The sequence below is a fragment of the Phacochoerus africanus genome, chromosome X (genome assembly GCF_016906955.1).
Source record: "Phacochoerus africanus isolate WHEZ1 chromosome X, ROS_Pafr_v1, whole genome shotgun sequence".
Taxonomy (NCBI): Eukaryota; Metazoa; Chordata; class Mammalia; order Artiodactyla; family Suidae; genus Phacochoerus; species Phacochoerus africanus.
The window spans coordinates 30,750,396-30,773,214 of NC_062560.1; the positions used below are offsets into that span (position 1 = coordinate 30,750,396).

General features: G+C 33.8%; 1 protein-coding gene across 6 annotated transcripts in view; it reads right to left on the reverse strand.

Annotated features, from left to right (window-relative positions):
- DMD (dystrophin) overlaps positions 1–22,819 on the reverse strand; it is a 2,144,556-nt gene that overhangs the window by 1,408,851 nt on the left and 712,886 nt on the right. For all 6 annotated transcript variants that reach the window (XM_047764837.1, XM_047764839.1, XM_047764840.1 and 3 more), the window contains 5 exons: positions 17,877–18,022; positions 14,501–14,713; positions 11,908–12,021; positions 10,703–10,858; positions 4,416–4,586 (listed from right to left, as the gene is read on the reverse strand). In XM_047764837.1, coding sequence (XP_047620793.1) covers positions 4,416–4,586; positions 10,703–10,858; positions 11,908–12,021; positions 14,501–14,713; positions 17,877–18,022 — 800 coding nt within the window. The remainder of the gene's footprint in view (positions 1–4,415; positions 4,587–10,702; positions 10,859–11,907; positions 12,022–14,500; positions 14,714–17,876; positions 18,023–22,819) is intronic.

A 22,819-nucleotide genomic window follows, 5' to 3' on the forward strand; every position in this document is an offset into this window, starting at 1 on the left:
TCATTGAAAATATTTCAAAATTCTAAATAAATATGGTTTTGGCACACTGACCATGAGATGTTTCTACACAAACCATATTTTGGCTATTGTAATTTTGCATTAGAAACAACTTTGACAAACATTAATCACTTAGTATTGCTGCTGCCTATTGTGCTACCTCATTGGATCTTTAACAAAACCTTGTGAAATGAGTTTTGTTTTCTCTACATTATATCTCAGAAAACTGAGGTCCAGAGAACATTAAGTAAATTATCCTGGGAGTTACATCTTTTCTTTCTCATAGCTTCTGTTAAGCTCATCTCAAAACCTCTGTGAGACAAAGAAGGAACATGATGTAATGGATCCACTGAACAAAATTACATTTTATGCAAGTTACAAACAACCCATGCAACTATCATAAAATGCAGAATAATATACATTTTCCCTGACTTGTAGGCTTTCATAATTTTTTTTTTAAATTAGGATTAGAAATTGGTAAAGATTCAGACAGATATGAAAAAAGGAGTTCTTGTCCACATGAGGACAGATTTCTCCACTGTAGAGAGAGGTAGAAAATGAAATGACCAGTATAGTTAGACTTAATCCTTGTCAGAAGTGGTGGCTTTTGTTCAGTATATTTCTATGAATCTAACCATCCTAATCTCAGACACTTTTCATTGCCACTATCTCAAACCAGTGGTTTTCAAAGCATGGTTCCTTGGAATCATGTTGGAAATTATCCCTTGCCATGCCCTGGAAACTTTTTATTTATTCATTTATTTATTTATTTAGTCTTTTTAGGGCCACACCCATGGCATATGGAGGTTCCTAGGCTAAGGCTCAAATTGGAGCTGTAGCCACGGGCCTATGCCTCAGCCACAACAACAGGGGATCCAAATCTGCGACCTACACCACAGCTCATGGAAATACCGGATCCTTAACCCACTGAGCGAGGCCAGGGACCAAACCCACACCCTCATGGATAATAGTCAGATTCATTTCCACTGTGTCATGATGGGAGCTCCATCTGGAAACTTTTTAGAAATGAAAAATCTAAGGCTCCACCTCAGACTCACTGAATCAGAAATCCCAGGGTGTGGCTGATAAGTCTGTGTTTTAAGAGACTTCCAAGTGCTTCTGATGCTCACTCCATTGGGGGAAATCATTGCTCTAGCCTCTTACCCACCAAATAAGAACAGCAAATGCATTTATGTAACTCCTAGTAAACACTAGGACTAGAGTTAAAATAGTGTAAAAATTTTTAAGAGAAAGAATGAAAACAGTTAAGAACTGAATTTCCAGAGGGTTTTTCATTTGCTTTTATTTTGAATTTGTATGTTTGTTTGTTTTGCCGTGCTTACAAAATGTGGTAGTTCCTGAGCCAGGGATAAAACCAGTGCCATGGCAGCAATCAAGGCCACTGAAATGACAATGCTGGATCCTTAAGCTGCTGCACAACCAGGGAAGTCCCAGAGTTTCTTTTAAAGTGATTTAATATAAAATTTCAGCATATAGTCATTGTAGACCTCCAAAAGAATCCTGGAATTAGATGTTGCTCATGAAATGCTCCTCTTGGCTCTTTTATGTTAATGGAAAAGTTGTGTTTACAGGGAAAAAAGAAGTCAAAATGAACATCATCATTTCCAAGTAAATGCAGGAGAGAAAAGTAAAGAAACAGAAGATGGTCTCTACTTTTTATTTCAGTAAATCAGGGAGAGATGTCAAAGTAGGTCTATCAGTATCTTCAGACAATAAAGATAAATTTACTCTCAATACGAGCACAGGTAGAGGCCTGGACAAGGTACTATTACTACCCTCTAGGTAGTGAAACAGAAAGAAAGAGATTACCTTGACTGACAGAAAAAACAAGAAATGCCAACTCCTTTTGCTGTTGTTGGCACAGGCTGCCTGAGCTTTTTTTCTTTTTAATATTACCCAAATATGCATCAATTTTGTATTTATACCAGTTATTTAAATATGCAAATCAATGTGGACTAATGGGTTGGGCCACTCATTTCAGGGATTGTTTGTAATTTTTTTTTTTTTAATTTGAGACAGTCTACCCTCTTGCACTGGAAAAGAAAAAGGTATCTGACTGAGTAGTTAGATAAACAAAGTGTTCAAGGAACAAGGGAAGAGGGCCAGACCCAAACAAAGGAACCAGAAAAAAAAAAAAAAAAGAAAGAACAGCTGCGCATAAGCTGACTGCTGATTATTTACTTAGGGATCTGAAGTAGAGGCTAACTTGTATGATAAGAGATAATGAGAACATCCATGAAGAGACTGAGATGTGAGGGCAAAGGCAACCAGATGGCACACGCTTCAGAGAGTAGGATAGTATGGAATGGAATGGAATAAAATGGAATGGCATATTATAGCTTAGAATGGGACAAAGATGGAGGGAAATACATTCTTGATTCTACCACAGATAAAGTCTGTGACTCTGACAGTATATTGTTTGACCTATCTGGGAATTTCTGTTTTCTGATCAGCAGAGAGAAGTGTAGACTAGTTTCCTTCCAAAGTACCCTCCAGTTCTAAAATTCTATAATGATATAATTTCCCTAATGGTGATCTCCCCACAGTCAAATTTAAAACTATAGTACCTATTTGAAACCTTCCAATGGTTTTCCCAGTTCACTTGGAATGAAAACCCCTTGAAATTCCCCAAAGCTCCTGTGTTAGCAGCTATCCACTCAGCCCATCCAAATCATCTCAGGTCATTTATCCCATTTTACTCTCTTCAGGCAAGTGGGCCTCTTTCTCTTCCCAATTACCTTAGTGTCTCTTCAGGAGCTCTTCTAGCTAACTGTAATGTGGCTCCATATTTTTTTAAGGTTGGCTTTTCCTTATGATTCATATATCAGATTAAATGTAATTCCTCACAAGTGCCCTACAAGTTAACCCTTTCTAAAATAGCATCTCACCACCACCAACTCCCACACAAACTTGAATTATTCTTTATTTCACATTCCTGCTTTATTTTAAGGCAAATTATCATGATTTCAAGTGAGTTTATACCTCCATTCATTGCCTGTCCCCCTCCAACTAGAATGCAAATTCCAAGAAGATGGGTAGCTTTTATTTATTGCTCACCACTTGTTCAGTGCCTAGAAGGATGTTTGAAATAGTATGCAATAAATATTTTCTCATAAATGAATAAATGATACATGATATTGTTAGGTTAGAATAATTTTGCAGCTTTTAATACTCTAAAACTATTACTGCTGATACAAATATAGTCTTCCTTTTATGTTTTAATTTTATATTTAAACCCACATGATATATTTGATATTTAAACATCTGAGTTTTCCTGTGAGCACATCCTATTAATTATAATAAATATTCACTCAATGATGATGTAAATTATATGATAAAGTGCATGTAATTAACTTCTTACCATGCAGCAAGAATAATAATAGATGACAACAATATTTCCCTAGTTTTGGACATCTATTTTGTGCATTACATTAGGACTTTCATATTTCAACCTTCAAATAATTCTGAAAAGCAGGTATTTTTTCATAGCTAGTTCACAAACAAGGGAATGAAAGCTCACTGGGTTTATATCGCCCAAGGTTGCACAATTGAAAAGGGGCCAAAACAAGTTTAAATCCAAATTTCTGGCTCTAAAATGATTTTGCTCCATTATGAGGACTCAAACCAAACAACTATCTATTAAGAGTTCACCTAGGCTAATGCAGTTAAGTAATATGTTACTGCTAGTACATAAAGATAATAATTATCATCACTGAGTGCTCACTCTGAGCCTGGCAACTTACTTACATGTACATTTCAATCTTTAGTTCATACTTTCAAGTTATGAAATGAGGTGATTTACACATGAGAAAATAGAGAATTACACTGACTACTGAGATGCCCAGGGCCATACTGAAATACTGCTGTGTAGATTCGATTACCTGGCCTCACCAAGTCCCTGCTACATACCAGTTTCCTTGGTCCTAAATCAATGTTATATTCTTTTAATCCTATTGTTTCAAAATAAGTGTGTGTAAATGCAGTCCTTTTATCCATCCATATTAGAGCCCATCAGCTAAAATATTTAGTACTCCCAAATTCTAAAAAACCTCTTCAAACCACCAAAATAACAGAACCTATTAATGACATTTCCAACTTTCACTTCAATAACACTTCGACATAGTCCAGTTTGAATTTGGATCAGCTAGAAATATTTAAGGTGAGTAGCGGATTCTGATCTCTTAATAGTACATAATTTCAAGGGACAAATGTTCCAAACTGTGATTGTCAATAGTTGTTTTGATCACCATGCATAAAATTATTACAAGAAAATTTAAGATTCTACACAGTGTATATCAAACTTAGAGCTAAATTAATCAAAAAGCAACGTCTACTATTAAACAAAGAAAAGAGCAGATTTTGCAGCAGCACAATTTGTTTCATTTGGTTTATTTTACCTTCATCTCTTCAACTGCTGTCTGTAATTCGTCTGGGGTTTTATATTCAAAATCTCTCTCTAGGTATTCTTCTTCAGCTTGTGTCATCCATTCATGCATCTCTGATAGATCTTTCTGAAGGCTTATAGTTTTATCCAAACCTCCCTTTAAGGCCTCCTTTCTGGCATAGACCTTCCATAAAACAAACCAACAAGCAAAGCATGAATACTGAAAAATCACAAAACATTATCAGTATATTATTATTGAGGAGCCTGTAAACAAAAGAAAGCTTAGATAGAAAAGATGAAACAAGAAGTAAAAAACTTACAATAGGGAAAATAACTGACAATTGGATACAGTTAATTTCATATAAGTGTTAAAATAAGATATAGCCATTTTATTTGGCATAATGAACAATTTCCCCTAAGACCATAATTTAATTGTTGTGTATGGTAATGCATTTTTCCAAATGGACACTAAAGAAAAACATTTTTTCCATAATGTTTCAGTTGGAAAAATAAATGTATTGACTTGCAAAGAAGTAGAAATTATTTGTGTTTTTGATACTGTTACAATTTCAAATATATGTGGAACTTAACCATATACCTACAGAAAATTCTCATAAAAAAGAAACATAGAAAATAAAAAGACATGTAATTCATAGAAGTAAAATTAAAATGAGGCCTTGTACATGTGAAAAGATGCTCAGTATCATTTATAGTTAAATAACAGCAAATTAAATTCACACATTTTCAAATATAGAAACGTTATGAAAAACTAATTGGCGAAAATGCCAAGTCTGGGCAGGAATGTGGGGAAACAAAGGTTTTTATACCTCTTGAGGGAACTATCCAACATAGTATAACTTTTTAGACAGGAAATTGGCAAAATGTATTAAATTTCCTTTTTTTTTTTTTTTTGCCCTTGCCTTTTTTTTTTTTTGTCCTTGCCTGAGGCAGCATGCCAAAGTTCCCAGGCCAGGGATCAAAGCAGCACCACAGCAGCAACCAGAGCTGCTGCAGTGACAACGCTTGATCCTTAACTTGCTGTGCCACCAGAGAACTCCTATTAAATTTCTTAGTGTTCATAAATCTGAGTGTACTCTTCCACTTTAAAGAAACATACACAATGAAGTGTACAAAGTTGCACCAACACTACTCAAGTCAGTTTTGAAGACAGCAACATATTGGAAACAAACTCAAATGTGCTTTCATGGAGGGTGAGTTAAATCCTGTGGGATACACATGTAGCACCAACACATCTATACTGAAGTGAAAATTGTTGCACATACAATGTTACACTTGAGAAGCGAGTTGCCAAAAAGCATGTGTAACAGGAGACACGTGCTTTGTTAACCCTCATACATTTCTGAAATATTAGCTTTTTACCACAGGATTTATTATGTTTATTAACCAGAAAAGTAGCAAAACTTAAAATACCTAAGAGAAAATCATGCATGCTAATGACCTGTTACAAAGTACCCTGCTGTACCACACTGAGGGAAAAATCTCAATTTTGTATTGGAATGATTATATATAGTGCTTATCTTTTACCTTAAAAGAAAAGCCTAATCAAATAATGTTATTCTTCTCTCTGGGATTGAATTAAGTTATTTTAAATAACAGAGTTGTAACTGTAAAGTCTTAATATATAAGGTATAGTTTTAGCATAATTAGGTTTTTATGGTACTTTACCAAATATTAAATATGTGAAGAACCACATTAATTTTCCTTATGCTTTACAATCACCTTAAGCCTAATGTAGTTAAATTAAAATTGCTTTAAGTTCTTGACTCTCCTAGGAGAATGGAGTACCTAATCTATTGCAATGTAAATAAATGTTTCACCCTGACATAGGCAGAACCATATATCTAACAATTACAATAGTTAAGGTATAGAGATTATTTTGCATAGTCAATGAGCCTATAATAAACCCAAGTAAACAAACTGTTAAATTTCTACTTAGATTCTCTGCTATAATCTTTTGAGGGAGTTGGCAAAGTGACAATAGATTAGAGTGACTAACTGAATTTAGCCAAAGACTTGTAGCAAAATATATCACATGCTATGAAATAAACCAGAAGAAAGGGATCAGGAGTGATTATCTGAAAAAGAAAAGCAGGCAGGAAGTCATTCTGAGGTGAGCATGAGTGCACTAGAAGGAACACAAGCTTCAGAATCAGGATACCTGGACTCAATCACTAACAAGCTAAGTGAACGTGGAAACATCAGTTCACTTCTCTTTATCTCCCACGCTTAACTAACCTAACACTTGGACCATATGATTTTCAAAGTTTTTTCCAAATTTAACATTTCAACTGATCAAAGAGAGTTGAATATGTTTGTGGTTTCCCATTTTAGAAGGATTTCTGTGAAAAGGTTTGGGTTAAAATCACAATTTCTGCCTCACCTTCACACTTGTGATGCCAACATTCTAGCCTTAAATTGTCCAATCCACCCCCCACAGTTTCAGCAGATTATATTGCACTAACCTCTTGGTAAAATACAAAGTTATTCATATTTTCTGTCCCAGGATTTATAAATCTAATATTCAGAACTGGCCCTGCCTGCTCTATTTCCCCTAACACCTTTATTAATACACAGCTGACATATTACACTGTTTAAGGCACACACATATATTGTCAAATGATTACCATAACAGGATCAGTTAATGCCTTCCTCATCACACCTAATTACTATTTTTTTTATCCTGAAAATATTAAAGATCTACTCTGCCCACAACTTTTAACTATACAATATAGAACTGTCAGCTGTAGTCATCATACTATAAATTTGATCCCAAGAACTGTATCATCACAAACTAGAAGATTGTTCAATTTGACCAGCATCTCTTCATTTCCCCTCATTTATCAAGCCCTGACAGTCCCTATTCTACTCTCTTGATTTTGGCTTTTTTAGATTTCAGGTATAATTGATATCACAAGGTGTTTGCTTTTCTCTCCCTGACTTAGTTCACTTAGTCTGATATCCTCAAGTTTCATCTAGGTTGTTGCAAGTTGTAGGCTTTCCTTCTTCCACAGGGCTGAGTAATACTCTTGTAATAATAATTACTCTATGTGGTGTTTACCATATCTTCTTCATGTGTTTATTCTGATGGACACTTGGGTTTTTTTCTTATCTTGGATATTGTGAACAATGCTGCAATGAATTTGGGAGTGCAGGTATCTCTTTGAGATCCTGATTCCATTTCCTTTGTAAATATATACTCAGAAGTGGGCTTGCTGGTTGGATTATAAGGCAGCTCTATTTTTAATATTTTAAGGACTCTCCATACAGGTTCCACAGTGGCTGTACTATGTGTATGCTGGAGGCTGCAAAGCAGGATGCTTAAGGTTGAAATTATAAAGAAGTTACTGGTAGTGACAATGTCAAGCTTTTGAAGCTGGGATTGAGTGGCTGGGGTAGGGCAGAAGACAAAATCACTGGAGTGGGTATAAAGGAACTGAGGGCTCAGGAACTGGAAGATCCAGCTAAGAAGATGCTAAAATCACCAAGAAATATGGCAGGAGTAACAGTGAGTCAGCTGATAAAATACTTAAGGAATGGAATGACCAGGGATCTGTGGATGACTGCACCCAAAAGATGTACTGACTTAGGGAAAGACAGTGATCTGCAAGGCACCAGAATGACATCCACTGGCCTCTAGATCCAGTGTTTCTCAACCTAGATATTATTTATAGCCACTAATAATTAAAATATATAACCACTTATTATTTATTTAGAAATTATACACATTTTATAATTGTACATATATAAATTTATATTTAGTTCATTTATTTTATTTAACAAGCATGTACATTGTTGTTACTCTGTGCTAGATACTGGTCTAGACATCTTACAAAGATGAACTCATTTAATTATTAGTTTAAAATTCTTATACAGTAGGCAGTAATATAATCACATTGTAAACAATGGGAAACTGAAGCAAAGAGAGATTAAGTAACTTTTCCAGGATGACACAAGTAGTTTTGGGGGGGGGGGGGCAAGATCTAGACCCAGGCAACCAGGTTCCAGAGTTCCTGGTCTTATACATTATATTTTTATCTCTATCCATAAGAAAGTCTTCTCCACACATAAGAGTTTTTATTTTATTCAGTTTAGCCAAAAATTGGGAGGGGGGAATATGTCTGACAAATCTTTTCATTTTGAGATATGAGTGACATTTATATCCTCCTCATTTTGTGTACATAGTTTATATGCCCAGCTCAAATACCCCACTTGAATTCTAGGTGTATTCTGTCTATTGCTCCAAAACAAACATGGACAAAATAGAAGTATTGATCATTCCATGAAGCTAGTGATTTATGTTCCTCCTTGGCTTGCAGTGTTTCCTTCTTTGAAGGCACAATAGCCAACACTGTTGCTTAAAGAAGAAAACTGAATGTACTTTCATTTCCCCCTTCCCACAACTCTGGACTATCAGCAAGTGTTCTCCTTCAACAAGTATTGCAATTTTGAACAGTGTCTGAAAAAACATAAAATCAAGAAAGAAATGTGTTGTTGGAATAAAAATAATGATTATGGGTGGATGTGAGTGTGAAAGCCCAAATCAAAAATATAACAAGGAAGAACTTGACCAATTGGTTAGAAGAAACAAGAAAAATATGTGACCATATTGAGTGAGATAAGCTTGATGGAGATGGCCAGGGAGGATAGTTTCTATAAATTTGGCTCACTCAAGCACTTTGGTCCAGTTTGCCTAGAATAACTTATCTTCTCCTCATGTCAATTACTGAATAACTGGAAACTACAAACAAAAACAATAAATAGTAAAGAAACAGAGCAACAAGAGTTCAAACCAGCTCTATTGCTATGGAATAACAAGGAAAATTATTGGGAGAGGTTAAGACAGTGAACCAAACATGATGTGAAAAGAGGATTACATATTTCAAAATTCCCTCATGTCTGTCAATCTCCAGTAATAACCCCCCTGCTCTTTTCCAGGATTATTTCCCACATGGACAACTTAGATTTTACATGCTTCCACTTGTGCCACTTTGGTTAACTCTTCACATAACAGGAATATATAGCAAGCTTATAAACAACTACTTTACATGGTGCCACTTCTATACCTAAACATCTGTAAGTTTCCCATAGTAAATCCTCACTGTGACCTATAAGACAATTCATGACTCTTATTTCCTGCCCATTTTCCTCACAAAAATTTCTCTTTGCTATCGTTCCTTCCCTTGCTCTAAATAAATTGCTGTTTTTTTTTTTTTTTTTCTATTCATCCATTTAAAATATCAAACAAACAAATGGCTTTCATACTGGCCTCCCAGGAAAACATCAATGATGTAATCTTTTCTCTAAGTAACCTTTTTTTTTTTTTTTTTTTTTCCCTGAGCATCCATTCCAGAACCAGCTTACTCCAGAAGAATGCAAGCTAGCTGACTCAGGGCTATCTCATCTGTGAGTTAATAGAACTGTTGAGCATTTGTCAGTGACAGTATTAGCTGGGTGACTTGTCTTGACTTTTACCTGTCTAAATTCTTTTCTTTTTCAAATTTAGTTTCTGCCTTTTGGCATGATTTCTTTTCAACTTTCAAAGGTTACTTAGAAATAAAGAAAGACTGACTGCGTCTAATACACATAAAATGAAAACTCTCATTAACTTCGAAAAAGGTATGGGTGTATTGAAAAGCAGTCATCACTTTAGGTTAAATTTTTATCTTTTGAACAAGTATTTAATGTACACTACTTGTGCAAATAATATTTACTTTGCCATAATTTAATCTTGAAATTGAAAATATCTATAAAATGCCCTGCTGTATAAAAATGAGGAGCTCAGATATGAACAGTTATTTTATATTTTTTCTTAACTATTTCCCAATCTTAATCCATTTATTGAAATAGATGTACTGAAGAAGTGAAACTTGCCAATCTTACAATTAAAAGTAGAACATATTTATCAATTTGTATATATGCATGTATTATACATTCATTTTATTTCCATACCAAGTATAGAAGTGTAAAGTATCTTTTGTTGATCGAATTACTTTTATTAAGTTATGCAATGGATAAAAGAGTCAATTAAAATAATGCCTAAGGAGCTTACTGTTCAGAATGACAACGGTATTTAATAAGGTCATTTTAAGACCCCGATTAAATGAATATAGACTATTTAAAATATCTACTATGAAAATAATTTATATGTTAGACAATGGCTAGGTTTAATTAACTGTACTTTAAAGCATCAACAAAGAAACTAAATTTTTTAAAAGTGAAGGAGACATTAAGAAATCATAGTTAAAAAGAAGCAAGCCACAGTCAAGAGACTGGACATACCTGTCGGCAGATGTAATCCCATTGAGTGTTAAGTTCTCTGAGTTCCGTCTCCAGTCTAGAAGCAAACTCTGGCTCCGCTTCTTTCTTTATCTTCTGTCCACCTTCATTGACACTGTTTAGACTGGGTTGAATGGTCTGAATATCACTTACTAAAAGCTAAGGAAATAACTCAAGTTAGATGAAAAAATGACCACAACAAATTAGAAATTCAACAAAGGTTGGCAACATAAGTAGGCACCAAGCCACTACATGTAAATTTTGCCCTTTAAAATGTGAAATACATGTTGCAAAAAATGTTCAGTATTTTTTATGACATGAATGAAATAGAGAATTATCTATCTTTAGTCTACTTAGACTAGATACAAAAGCAAAGAAATTCAATACTTGTTAGAAAAATGTGCAAAAATGATAGGCTGTACACGTTACTATTTTTGAAGGAATTTTGATTATCAAACACAGGATATTACAGCAACTCTTTATAGCTGGAGGGTGTAAAGGTGACTTTTAAGATGGATTTGCATTTTTAGATTTTATTTGGAAATAAAATCCTTTCAAGAACTAGATTGTTTTCTCCCCACTGCATGACAAGAGTACAATGCGTATTATTTCAAAATACATGTCTTGGAGTTCCCCTGTTGCTCAGCGGGTTAAGGGTCTTGTGTTGTCACTGCCATGGCTCTGGCTACTGCAGTGGCACAAGTTCAATCCCAGGTCTGGGAACTTCTGCATGCTCTGGGTGTAGCCAAATATAAATCTATAGAGAGAGTACAACATACATGAAAAGAACAATACACTATGACTGGTAATCTGTAATAAGATATAACAAATAACTCAAAGGATTCTTTACCTTTAAATTAGACTGTATTTTACATCAAAATAATGTGAAGTGAGGGTTGAGTAAAAGGTGATATTTTGTCTACTTCTCTCTTATTTAACCTAGTTTCTCAACCTTGACACTACTGTCATTTTGGACTGGGTAATTATTTGTTGTAGGGGGCTGTTCTATGCACTGTATGATATTTAGAAGCATCCCTGGCCTCTAGCATCTACCCTACCCCAATTTACAGCACACAAAAATGTCTCCAGACATTACTAAATGTCCCTCAGGGTGGGAAAATTGCCCCTGGTTCAGAACCACTGATATAACTAAATAAGAGTTTGCATACAAAAATCTTCATATGAAAAGCATCATATAAAAATCTTACCCTGCACTGTTTCAGCTGTTTTCTAAGAATTTCTGAATCCCCAAGGGCAGGCCATTCCTCTTTCAGGAAAATATCAACTTCAGCCATCCATTTCTTCAGGGTTTTGATGTGATTCTGAAATCAGAGACCCATTTTAAGGCATTATTGGGGTGCTGATTCCTCTTAACACAATTCATCACAGTGATATGTTTGAACACAGGCCCAGGAACAATTCCCACATTTGAAGAATGCCTCTAAGTAGCTCTTCAGGAAAAGAATATTTTTTACTAAGACTGCATTTTTATGGTCTACTGTATGAGCACTGGTGTATGAAGTCTGCTATTGTTAAAAATAAAAAATTACTACCAAATGTGATTTTATGATGTTACTCTCAAGAACATTAAATCATATCCCCCTCAAGAGAAATTTTAAGTTACAAAACAACTCATGATAATACTAACAATGTGCCCTTACAGTACATAAAACAAACTACAAACAATAAACTCAATGTAATGATGTCTTTATGGCCTCCCTAAACTTGAACTTCCACAAATTGTTTTCTATACTTGACGGTTTAAATAGTCCCTCCAGTTGAGAACTTTCAGACCAATATTTTGCCATCTTCAAAGACAGAAATTAATTTCTTATTTTCCTGACCAGCTTGAAGTCATGATCAGGTGGAAAATGTCATCTTTTATCATGTGTAAATAGCCAAGTCCATCCCATCATTTTTTCACATAATGCCCTTTTTCCTGCTTCTTTCTGAAGCTACTTATCAAGTGTATGATTTTTCAAACTTCTTTATTTGCCTACAATTCAACTGTTCTGTCCAGATGTGCTAATTTTTCCTTTCTTAATTAAATTTCTATTGAAAATGTGTGCTGCTTCGAATCTTTCTTCTTTAATATGAAAAATAATAATGACGAAAAGCATGTGACTAAATCTAAAAACTTCGACATTATTATTTGGCTGACATCTCTCAAGTCTACTTTTACTCTTCTCCCCACATCACTACTGTCCTAGTTCAGATCTTACTATTGGATCCTTGATGACTCCATTATCTCTTTTCCATATCTGCTTCAGTCTTACCCCACTCTAATCCATTCTCTACAATTGTGCCAATATTCTTCACTCCTCCTTTCTCTTTTCAAAGTATTTCAAAAACACAGATATTATCTTATCACCCCCCTTTAAAATACCAGTAACACTACTATATCACTATTTTTTATCTCATCATCATTTGGTTATAATTCATACTCTAAAGCATGGTATCCAAACATGATCTACTCTGAGACCACTTCTCCAATCATATATTTTATTAATCTCCAAATGTATCTTTTGTCTCCCCAATATTGAAATACTTACAGTCAGTTGCACTTATAGCTCCATTTTGTCAGTAACTTTCTCCCACTTTTGTTAGCTACCTAAATTCTACTTGTTTAAGATGTGGTCAGATAACCCATGTTCCAAGAACATTTCACAAATCTTTTCCCCAGTTATGTTGGTTTTCTTTTCTTTCCACAGACATGACATTTACTGCACTGTTTAATTTACTTACCGTGGTAGGTTAAATAATAACCTCCTATGATGTTCTGGCCCTCATCCCTGAAACCTGTGAATATGTTACTTCACCTGGCAAAAAGGAGTTTTACAGATGAAATTAAGTTAAGGATTTTGAGATGGGGCGATTATTCTGGGTTATGCAGATGGGCACAATATAATTGCAAGGGTCCTTTTAAAGATGGAGGTAGGAGCGTAAGAGAGAGAATGGAAGGTGTTACACGACTGGCTTTAAAGACAGAAGATGGAAACGTGAGCCAAGTAATGTAGTCTCCAAAAGTTAAAAATGACAAGGAAACACATTTTCTCCTAACACCTCCAGAAAGAACACAGCCCTGTCTACATCTTGATTTTAGCCCACTGAGACTGATTTTGACCTTCTGACCTCCAGAACCATAATATAATAAATGTGTATTGCATCAAGCCATTGAATTTGCAGCAATATATTACAGCAGCAAGAGTAAATGAATACACTCAACTTTCTCTTTCACTAGAATGTGGGCTCCTTGATGGCAAGGACCACGTAACTGACCCTCTTTCACTGCTTCACTGGTATGTGTATGCATGTGTGCATGTATATGCATGTACACATGTTTATACATATAAACACATAAATGTGCATGGAGTCAAATGGAGTCAAATTTATACATAAAATTACAAATGAAATATACTGATGAAATGACATGACCATATTACACGGTAGAAAATTTCTTATCTATTCATAAGCTAAATGATATATTTAGAGGACAATAAGATTAAAGAAAAGATTGGCTTTGAAAAAATCACTAAGCTAAAATATATTTAAGTCCTATCAGTATTGGTTAAAAAAAACCACTAATTCTAAAGAAAATCTAATAAGCAGAACTCTTAATTATCATTACCTTAAGAGCAATAGGCAAACTACTCATTTGAGAAAGATTGTGTCTTTGATTTTATCACTGATTTTGAAGTGCTATGGAGGTTAAAAGTCCATTTGCCTTTAAAATTTGTAATTCTTCGTTAGGAGAAAAACAAGTAGAGAAAAATGAATACAGAAAGTAAAATCTTGAATTACCTGAAGTTTTCGGAGTTTAGCTATTTGCTCCTCTAGCTTTTGGCAATGTTCCATCAGCTGGGCAGACAGCTTCTTCCACCGGCCTTCAATCTCTTCAAATTCTGATTGGTATTTCTGGCTAATATTAGAGGGCGCTTTCTTTGACATTTCTTTCACAGTGGTGCTGAGATAGTTTAAGCCATTTTGTTGCTCTTGCAGAGAGCTTTGTAAAGCCTCAAAATTAAAAAGAAAGTGCATTTATATGAATTGATGAATACTAATAATTTTCACTATTCAGTTTTATTGATTAGTCTCAGATAAATCAAATGTATGTAAAATGAAAGCTATATGATGCAAACATCTAAAAATAAATGATGCAATGTTATAAAATAACTAGCAATTTAAAGTCTACTTTTTAATTTTAAGAGTCATTTATAAATTATTGAGTAGTATTTTATTTAAAATCTATATTTAATAAAAAATCTATTACTTGGTGGTGTGTTTTTTTTTTTTTTACTCTATTAAACTGTTATCCTTGAATTATTGTTTAGACAGCATCTCATATGCACAGAACTACATTTGAGCCAGGCCATTTATTGTGAGCCTTTTCCCATCTCATTAAGTATTTTTCAAAAACATAGATTTTAATTGCTTCTGCAGTTCATTTAATCAATTCTATTAGCCATATAAATTAATTTCAAGTCCCACCCCTGTCAATTATGATTATGATCTATTTATCTATGTCTACCTATCTAGATCTGAAAAGATTTCCTCAGCAAAATGTACATTCAATTTACATTCCCACCAGTAAGTGAGAATGTAGTTCATTGCTACAGGCCAGCACTTCTATCTTTTGGGTTTCTTTCCATTTTCTTTTCTTTTCTTTTGCAATTTAGCATGTAAAAAATAGTATCTCATTTTGTAAATTTGTACTACATCCTTTACAATTTTTTTACATTATAATTGATTTAAAATATATTAATTTCAGGTATATAACATAGTAATTCAATGTTTTAATAAATTATACTCCATTTAAAGTTATGAAATATTGGCAATATTCCCTGTGCTGTACAAGATCCTTGTATCTTATTTTATACATAGTAGTTTGTACTTCTTAAGCCCCTACCCCTACTCTGCCTCTCCCCTACTCCCTCACAACTAGCAACCACTAGTTCATACTGTATATCTGAGCCTGTTTTTGTTTTATAACAGCCATTTTTTTTTTATTTTTTTAGACTTCTTTTTGCAATTTAGTACATAAAATGGCATCTCATTTTGTAAGTATGTACTACATTCGTTACACCATGAGTTACAAGTTTTCATAAGATTAGTGGTCATTTATGTCCTTTCTTGGTGATTCCCTTCTTAATGACTTAGGTGTTTTACTTGTCTCATCTTTCTTTAAAATGGACTGGCATATTTACAATGCTTGTGATTGCTTCCATTGATTATTGTGCTTCCACATCATGTTTTTAAAGTTTTATGAAAAAAAAAATAAAGTTTTATGAAAAACGTCCCCAAAATTTATGCTTACTAAAATGTTTTTGACCTTTTTAATATATGCTGTTTTGATTTGGTATAACATTTGACACAGGTTCTAACTTCATTTTATTAATTTAGTTATTAATTACTCAATAATATTTATAAATAATTTTCCCTTCATCACTATTTTATCAGTGGAAATACACTCTTTCATTCATCCACATACTATTTCTTATATACTTAAACCACTCCCCTAGTCACTATCCTTTTGTACTCTTATTTTTTTATATTTACAGTTCTATTACGTCACATATTCTTCAAAGTAAACTTTAGAATTATTCCAGGTATTATGACAACATGAATATGAACAGATTAAACAGTCATAGGTTGTTTAGTGTTATAGTAGAGGAAATGGTCTAAATAGGACAGTATATACTGGGAAATGTTTAAATAAAGATTTCTTTGAAGAAATACATCTAAAATTACTTTGTTGTTCCTTGTGATAAGAACTTTTAAGGTTTATTTTCATATGTAACATGCAGCAGTGTTAATGATGCTAATCATGGTGTAAATTACCTCCCCAGTACTTTTTTAAAATTATATTTCATTTTTATTAGAGCAGAGTTGATTTACAGTGTTGTGTCAATTTCTGCAGTACAGAATAGTGACTCAGGTATGCATATATATTCATTCTTTTTCTCATACTATCTTCCATCATGTTCTATCCCAAGAGATGTTCCCTGTGCTGTACAGTAGGAACTCACTGCTTAACTATTCTAAATGCAATAGTTTGCATCTACCAACCCCAAACTCCCAGTCCATCCCGCTCCTTCCCCCTCAGCAACCATGTCTGTTCTCTATATCTGTGAGTCTGTTTCTGTTTTGTAGACAGGTTTATTGGTGCCATATTTTAGATTCCACAGATAAGTGATATCATATGGTATTTGTCTTTCTCTTTATGACTTACTTCATTTAGTATGAGAATATATAATTCAAAAAGATAGATATACCCCTATGTTAATTACAGGATCATTCAAAATAGCCAAGACATGGAAACAACCTAAACGTTCACTGACAAATGAATGGATTAAGAAGATGTGGTATATATATATATATAATGGAATACTACTCAACAATAAAAAGAACAAAAAATACTATTTGCAGCCAACATGGATGCAACTAGAGATTCTCATACTAAAATTACTTTTTTAAAGAAATAGTATTTAATTCCCCAAAAAGAATTCTCGATATAGCAAAATTAAATTTTTAACTTTTTTCTTAATTTAATTCTCAAAATGTGTACATATTATCTAAATATAATGAATATGTTTTAATGCCTTACAAAATAAAATGTGATTAGATATATAACATAGGCTTTTCAAAATTAGTTGGAAAAATATTCTAAAATCTCATACAAATTATTTCTTTCATTTCTTATATTAGTATTCTGTTGCCTGATATAAGACTGTTAAAATACAGTTAATAGAACTGAAAAATCTAATTACAGTGTTATATCAAACAAAGGCTTAAATTAAAACTAATTTTATAACTACACTAATTTTACCACTTTCTGTTCAGAAATGTGGGACAAGTTATAAATCGGCAAGCAAAGGGGAGAATAATACCAGATCATTTATAAAAATCAAAATCCATGTTTCGGCACACTAAGTGAGAAAGAATATGCTTCATAAGTAGACCATATCATTGTCTTCAAATATGTAATTTTATCTTCTGGAGAGAAGGCACAAATGCATAAAATATTATATTTTTAAAGTCTTAATCTTCATTTTTCAGCTGGGAAACAATCTTACTTGCCATGATTATTTTAATTCTAGTATTACATTAAGGTTTTATGTGATTGCTTTATAGATGATATCTGCATTGTACTGTTTAAGACATTTAAATATTCACAGACCTGTAACTCCCCAAGTCTCTGCTCCATGATTTCATATTCAGTGACAGTAGCCTGAGGTATAGAGAGTTTGGCTTCTGAATGCTGGATCCAAGTGAGGATGGTACTCATGGTCTCCTGATAGCGCATTGGTGGCAAGGTGTCAAAAACTTTATTGAAAAGGAAAAAAAGAAAATCATTTAACCATTTTAAACTTTGTCATTGCATTTTCCTTAGTTGCCAGCAAACTTAGCCACACCAGTAATTACAAATATAACCAAATGTGAAAACCTGAAAGTCCAGATTAGACTATGATGATGACGTTGAAGATAAATTCCTGCAACATGACATTGGGAGAAAAAATTATGTATACATGTATGTGTAACTGGGTCCCCATGCTGTACAGTGGGAGAAAAAAAGTGATTTGGGGGAAATAACAATAAAAAATAAATTAAAAAAGAAACAAATAAAACACATATGTATATATATACTATTTATTACTGTACATTGTATATTTTATACACACCTGGATTATGTAACTTGAGTAGCTATACTGACAATGTTCATGATGAGAATTTTGTCAGATAAACAGAAATCACAAAAATGGTTTTAAGTGTTTTAAGGAGAATAAAAAAAATTCTAGAACTGAACGTGTAATAAGTGAAAAGAAATAACACGATGGATAGATTTAAATGTAGATTAGACAAAGCTAAACAGAGGATGAGTGAACCTGAAGATAATCCATATATGGAACATGCAGAGACAAAAAGGACAGAAAATAAAGATGAGAGAATAAAAGACATAGAGAAAAACAGTAAAATGAGCTAACAGAAGTGTATTCCAGAGACACACAGAGAAATAGAATTCAGAAGCCATATTTAAAGAGATAACGGTTGAGAATTTTCCTAAAAAGGTAAAACCAGACAATGAGTATAAAATAGTAGCTGAAATCACTATATCAAATGGCATTATTTAAACCACATTATTTTTTATTAGATGGCATGTGAATTACACTTCTATACACCAAACACTTATAAGCTGAATGAGAAGAATATAGGAAAGTACTAGTTTTCAGATGGTAAAGGTATTTATAGAAACTGTGTTGGAAAGAGATACTGAGCATTTTACCAAATGTGTTTATATTTATTTGGAAGTTCATGCCCAAGTTTATTTTAAGAGGTCTTCTTTAATCTGAGCACTTCTTATTTTATATTGAAGGTTTGTGAAAGATCTTTACTTTCTTTCATATAAATAATAGGTTTCTCTACTAACTAGATACACTTATTTTAATGCTAGATAATTATTAGTAATAGCAAAGAGATCTCATGGATAGCGGTAAAGTAAAGGAATATTTAATTTTGATGAAGCAGAAAGTTTTGTCTGAGAAGGCCTCTGAGCAAGTGATCTGGAAGGAGAGGGGTCTATGCGATGAGGAGGTATGTTGGATAGGTTATAAAATGTATAAAGTTTGGTTTAATTGAACTTGATCATGTACATTCTGGAAAACAGTGCTTGCTTCCCTTTTACCAGTGGCTGGAACGCAATAAACATTCATTACAAACTTGCCAAAGGTGATAAGAATCAGTCTAATTTTATCCAGATGATGAATACGTGTCAGGAGAGAAAGATAAGTATAGAAAAACTTGATGAAGATAGTAAGATTACTTTTCATTAGAAAAAGATGAACAGGTTTTTTATGAACATCTAACAGGATAGCTTCTCCCTTCTGTTTTTTTACAGAAATAGCATAACAATTAGCAAGTCTGATTCTGCAGTTCAGTAAACCCGTCCTTTGGAACTGGCTCTCCACCCACAAGCTTTGGCAAATTATTTAACATTTCAGCATCTTAGACCTCATTTATAAAAATGGGGATGTAGACACTTTGGAGAGAACTAATTGAAGTCATTTATTAGTCCTTCATTCAGCCAATATTTATTCAGTGTTCCGAGCACCAGGGAAGCAAGAAGTAAAAATTTAAAAAGCAAAACTTTGGCATTCATGATGCTTAAAATTTAATTGGTGAGTTAGGAAATTAGCAAACAAATCAAGAGACTGTAATGACTAAGAGAAATAAATGCCAGTGTAGAAAAATTAAGGTATAGGGGAAGGAGGGGGTTGGTGAAGATCCTTCCAGATAATGCAATAAAAGGAACTTAAGATAGAGAATTAGATATAAAAATGTTGGAGTATATCAGGATCTACAAAAGGGACGGTGACCAATCAATAGATTAGCAGTGGAAGCCAATGCCATCTCCAAGGGCAGAGGGACAAAGGGAAGAGGTGTGATATGGTGTTACATGAAACCAATCATTGGAACCATCCAGCAGGAGCTGAATTTACAGCGAACTTCCCTTTGGGGATGCAGTGACTTTGAGGTATGCTATTTCCAGAGGAAACTAGAAACTCAGAGCATTCATCCTCAGCCACTGATGGAGATGTACCCTGAAACAATGAGAGGGAAAGACAATATTCTAGCTTCTCCCCTCTTCTTCAGTATCCTCCAAGTGCCTCCCATTGGCTGAATCAAGCTGGTAGCCGATTTTAAAAAGAATCCTAGGAAGTGTCATTTTTCATAGGAAGAGCCAAGAATGGCAACAAGAACTGACAAACAGAAGATCTGCCAGGAGATGATGGTGAGGGTGGGCACAGAGGTGAGGGAAAGGAATTTGAGAGGGGCAACAAAGTATACTAGTGGTTTTAGCAATATTCCACTTCTTAAGTTTGATAGCTCAGAGTGAGGATTTCTATTTTTTCATTATTTTTAAAAATGTGTATATGTTACAGAAGCTCTATGAACATAAGAAAAGTATTGAATTGAGTTAAATTAAAAGGATACAAAGTGACTAGACCATGAATAAAAAAATCCCTTTCTGTGGAAGTACCATTTGACAAAAGACTTAAAATCAATAAAGGAGGGAGTCATTTGAATATAGAGAGGAAAGGTTTTCCAGGTGTGGAATAACAAGTATAACAGTCCAGAAACATGAGTGTTTCCAGTAACACAGGAGGACAGAAAGGAGGGAAGTATAGCAAGAGCAAAGTGAGCAAGGTGGGGTGTTGTTGGACATGAGGGCGGGGGGGGGGGTCATTGAGAACTATGGCCATAGGGCCTTTCTAGATCTTGATAAGAGATCTACATTTTATTCTAAACTCATCTCTATTTGCTAATGATGGCATCCCTTTCTGGGCACATGTATATTTGCTATTATTTTTAGCTAAAAGGGAGATCCAATACAACAGGAAAATCAAGGAGACACACTCAGGGATAAGTGGAAACTTTAAGAGTTTAATACACAGTTTTATCTATGTTAATAAAAGGAAAAAATTTCCTTGCTAGAAAGAGAATAAAAGCAGACTAGAGGTACATATGTTCTTTCATTAAAGGGTATAAGTAGGTTTCTCTGAACTAATTTTATGTTCTAGAGAATCACATCCATATCCAGAGCTAAGACATTGCTCTGAACTGATTTACAAACACCCATACACAAAAACACATGCATCCACACATGAAAACATATAGTGAATGCATATGAATATTCTGACACACAAAGACTGAATTTAAAAATGTTTCCACTTCATCATGCAAACAGAATCATGGTCAGATCAAATATTACATAATAGTAGACAAATAACAAGGGAAATGGCATAAAAAGGATGAAAGTGTTTTATTTGTTTAGGATTATTTAAATAGTGTTGTTTTAATAATGCGAAATACTTGATGGTCATTTAAAATATATATGTCAGACAAAGAAAGAAAGAAAGAAAGAAAGAAAGAAAGAAAGAAAGAAAGAAAGAAAGAAAGAAAGAGAAAGAAAGAAAAGAAAAGAAATGCCAGAAATTCAAAGAATCCATGGTTTTTCAGCACAGACCAGAATAAAGCCAAAAGTCTCTCAAATCCGGAAAGATGAACAATAAAGTATTTGAATTATTAAATAATAAAAAATTATTCAATCTTTCTTCTATTAACCAATATAATTCTAGCTAGACCTAAATCACAAATTTATACATTATTTTTCTCTGTTAAACAGAATGTCAACCAAGTATGCATTGATTTGCATTATTCAATGAATCATTTACATTATGTAAAGTCACATGTTCTCTCAAAACCTTGATAAAGTATGGAAGAATCCAGACCACCATTACATGTGGGCACTGTTTTCCTTATTGCATACATAGAACATCTTATGCTGCATTCTGATTCAGGCTGTTTGGGCATATTTTTTCCTTTCGCTCTTGATCCTGAGTGAATGCTCTGGGTGTTTCACAGGTGGATTGTACTGGGGAGGAGCTAAAACAGAAAGAGGACCTATCAAGTCCATAATTTCTGAATTAGCTACTTCATTACCCATGGGTTGGTTCATCAATCAGAAATCCTTATTATATCTGAGGAGCTGTGAGCCTAAGGTTTTATGTTCCTTTTTACAATGGGTGGTTTATCACAAATTGTTTTAGCCAACTCATCCTTAAACATCATTCTTCATGATGCAGATTATGTAGTTGCACACTTCCACTACTTACTATCAATAGGAGCAGTGTTTGCGATCATAGGAGGCTTTGTGCACTGATTCCCACTATTCTCAGGTTATACACTCAACTCAGCATGAGCAAAAGACCACTTTGTAATAATGTTTCTGGGTGTAAATCTAACTTTCTTTCCACAACATTTCCTTGGTTTATCTGGAATACCATGACAATATTCTGAATACTCTGATGCATACATAGCATGAAATACTATTTCATCAACAGGCTTACTCATTTCACCAACAGCAGTAATACTGGTAGTATTTATAGTTTGAGAAGCATTTGCATCAAAATGAGAAGTCTCAATAGAACTACTACAAATGGAGAATGACTACATGGATATCCTTCACCATACCTTAAGTTTGAGGAACCCATTTATATTAACCTGAAGTAAATCAATAAGAAAGGAAGGAATCAAACCCTATTCCACTGGTTATGAGCCAAC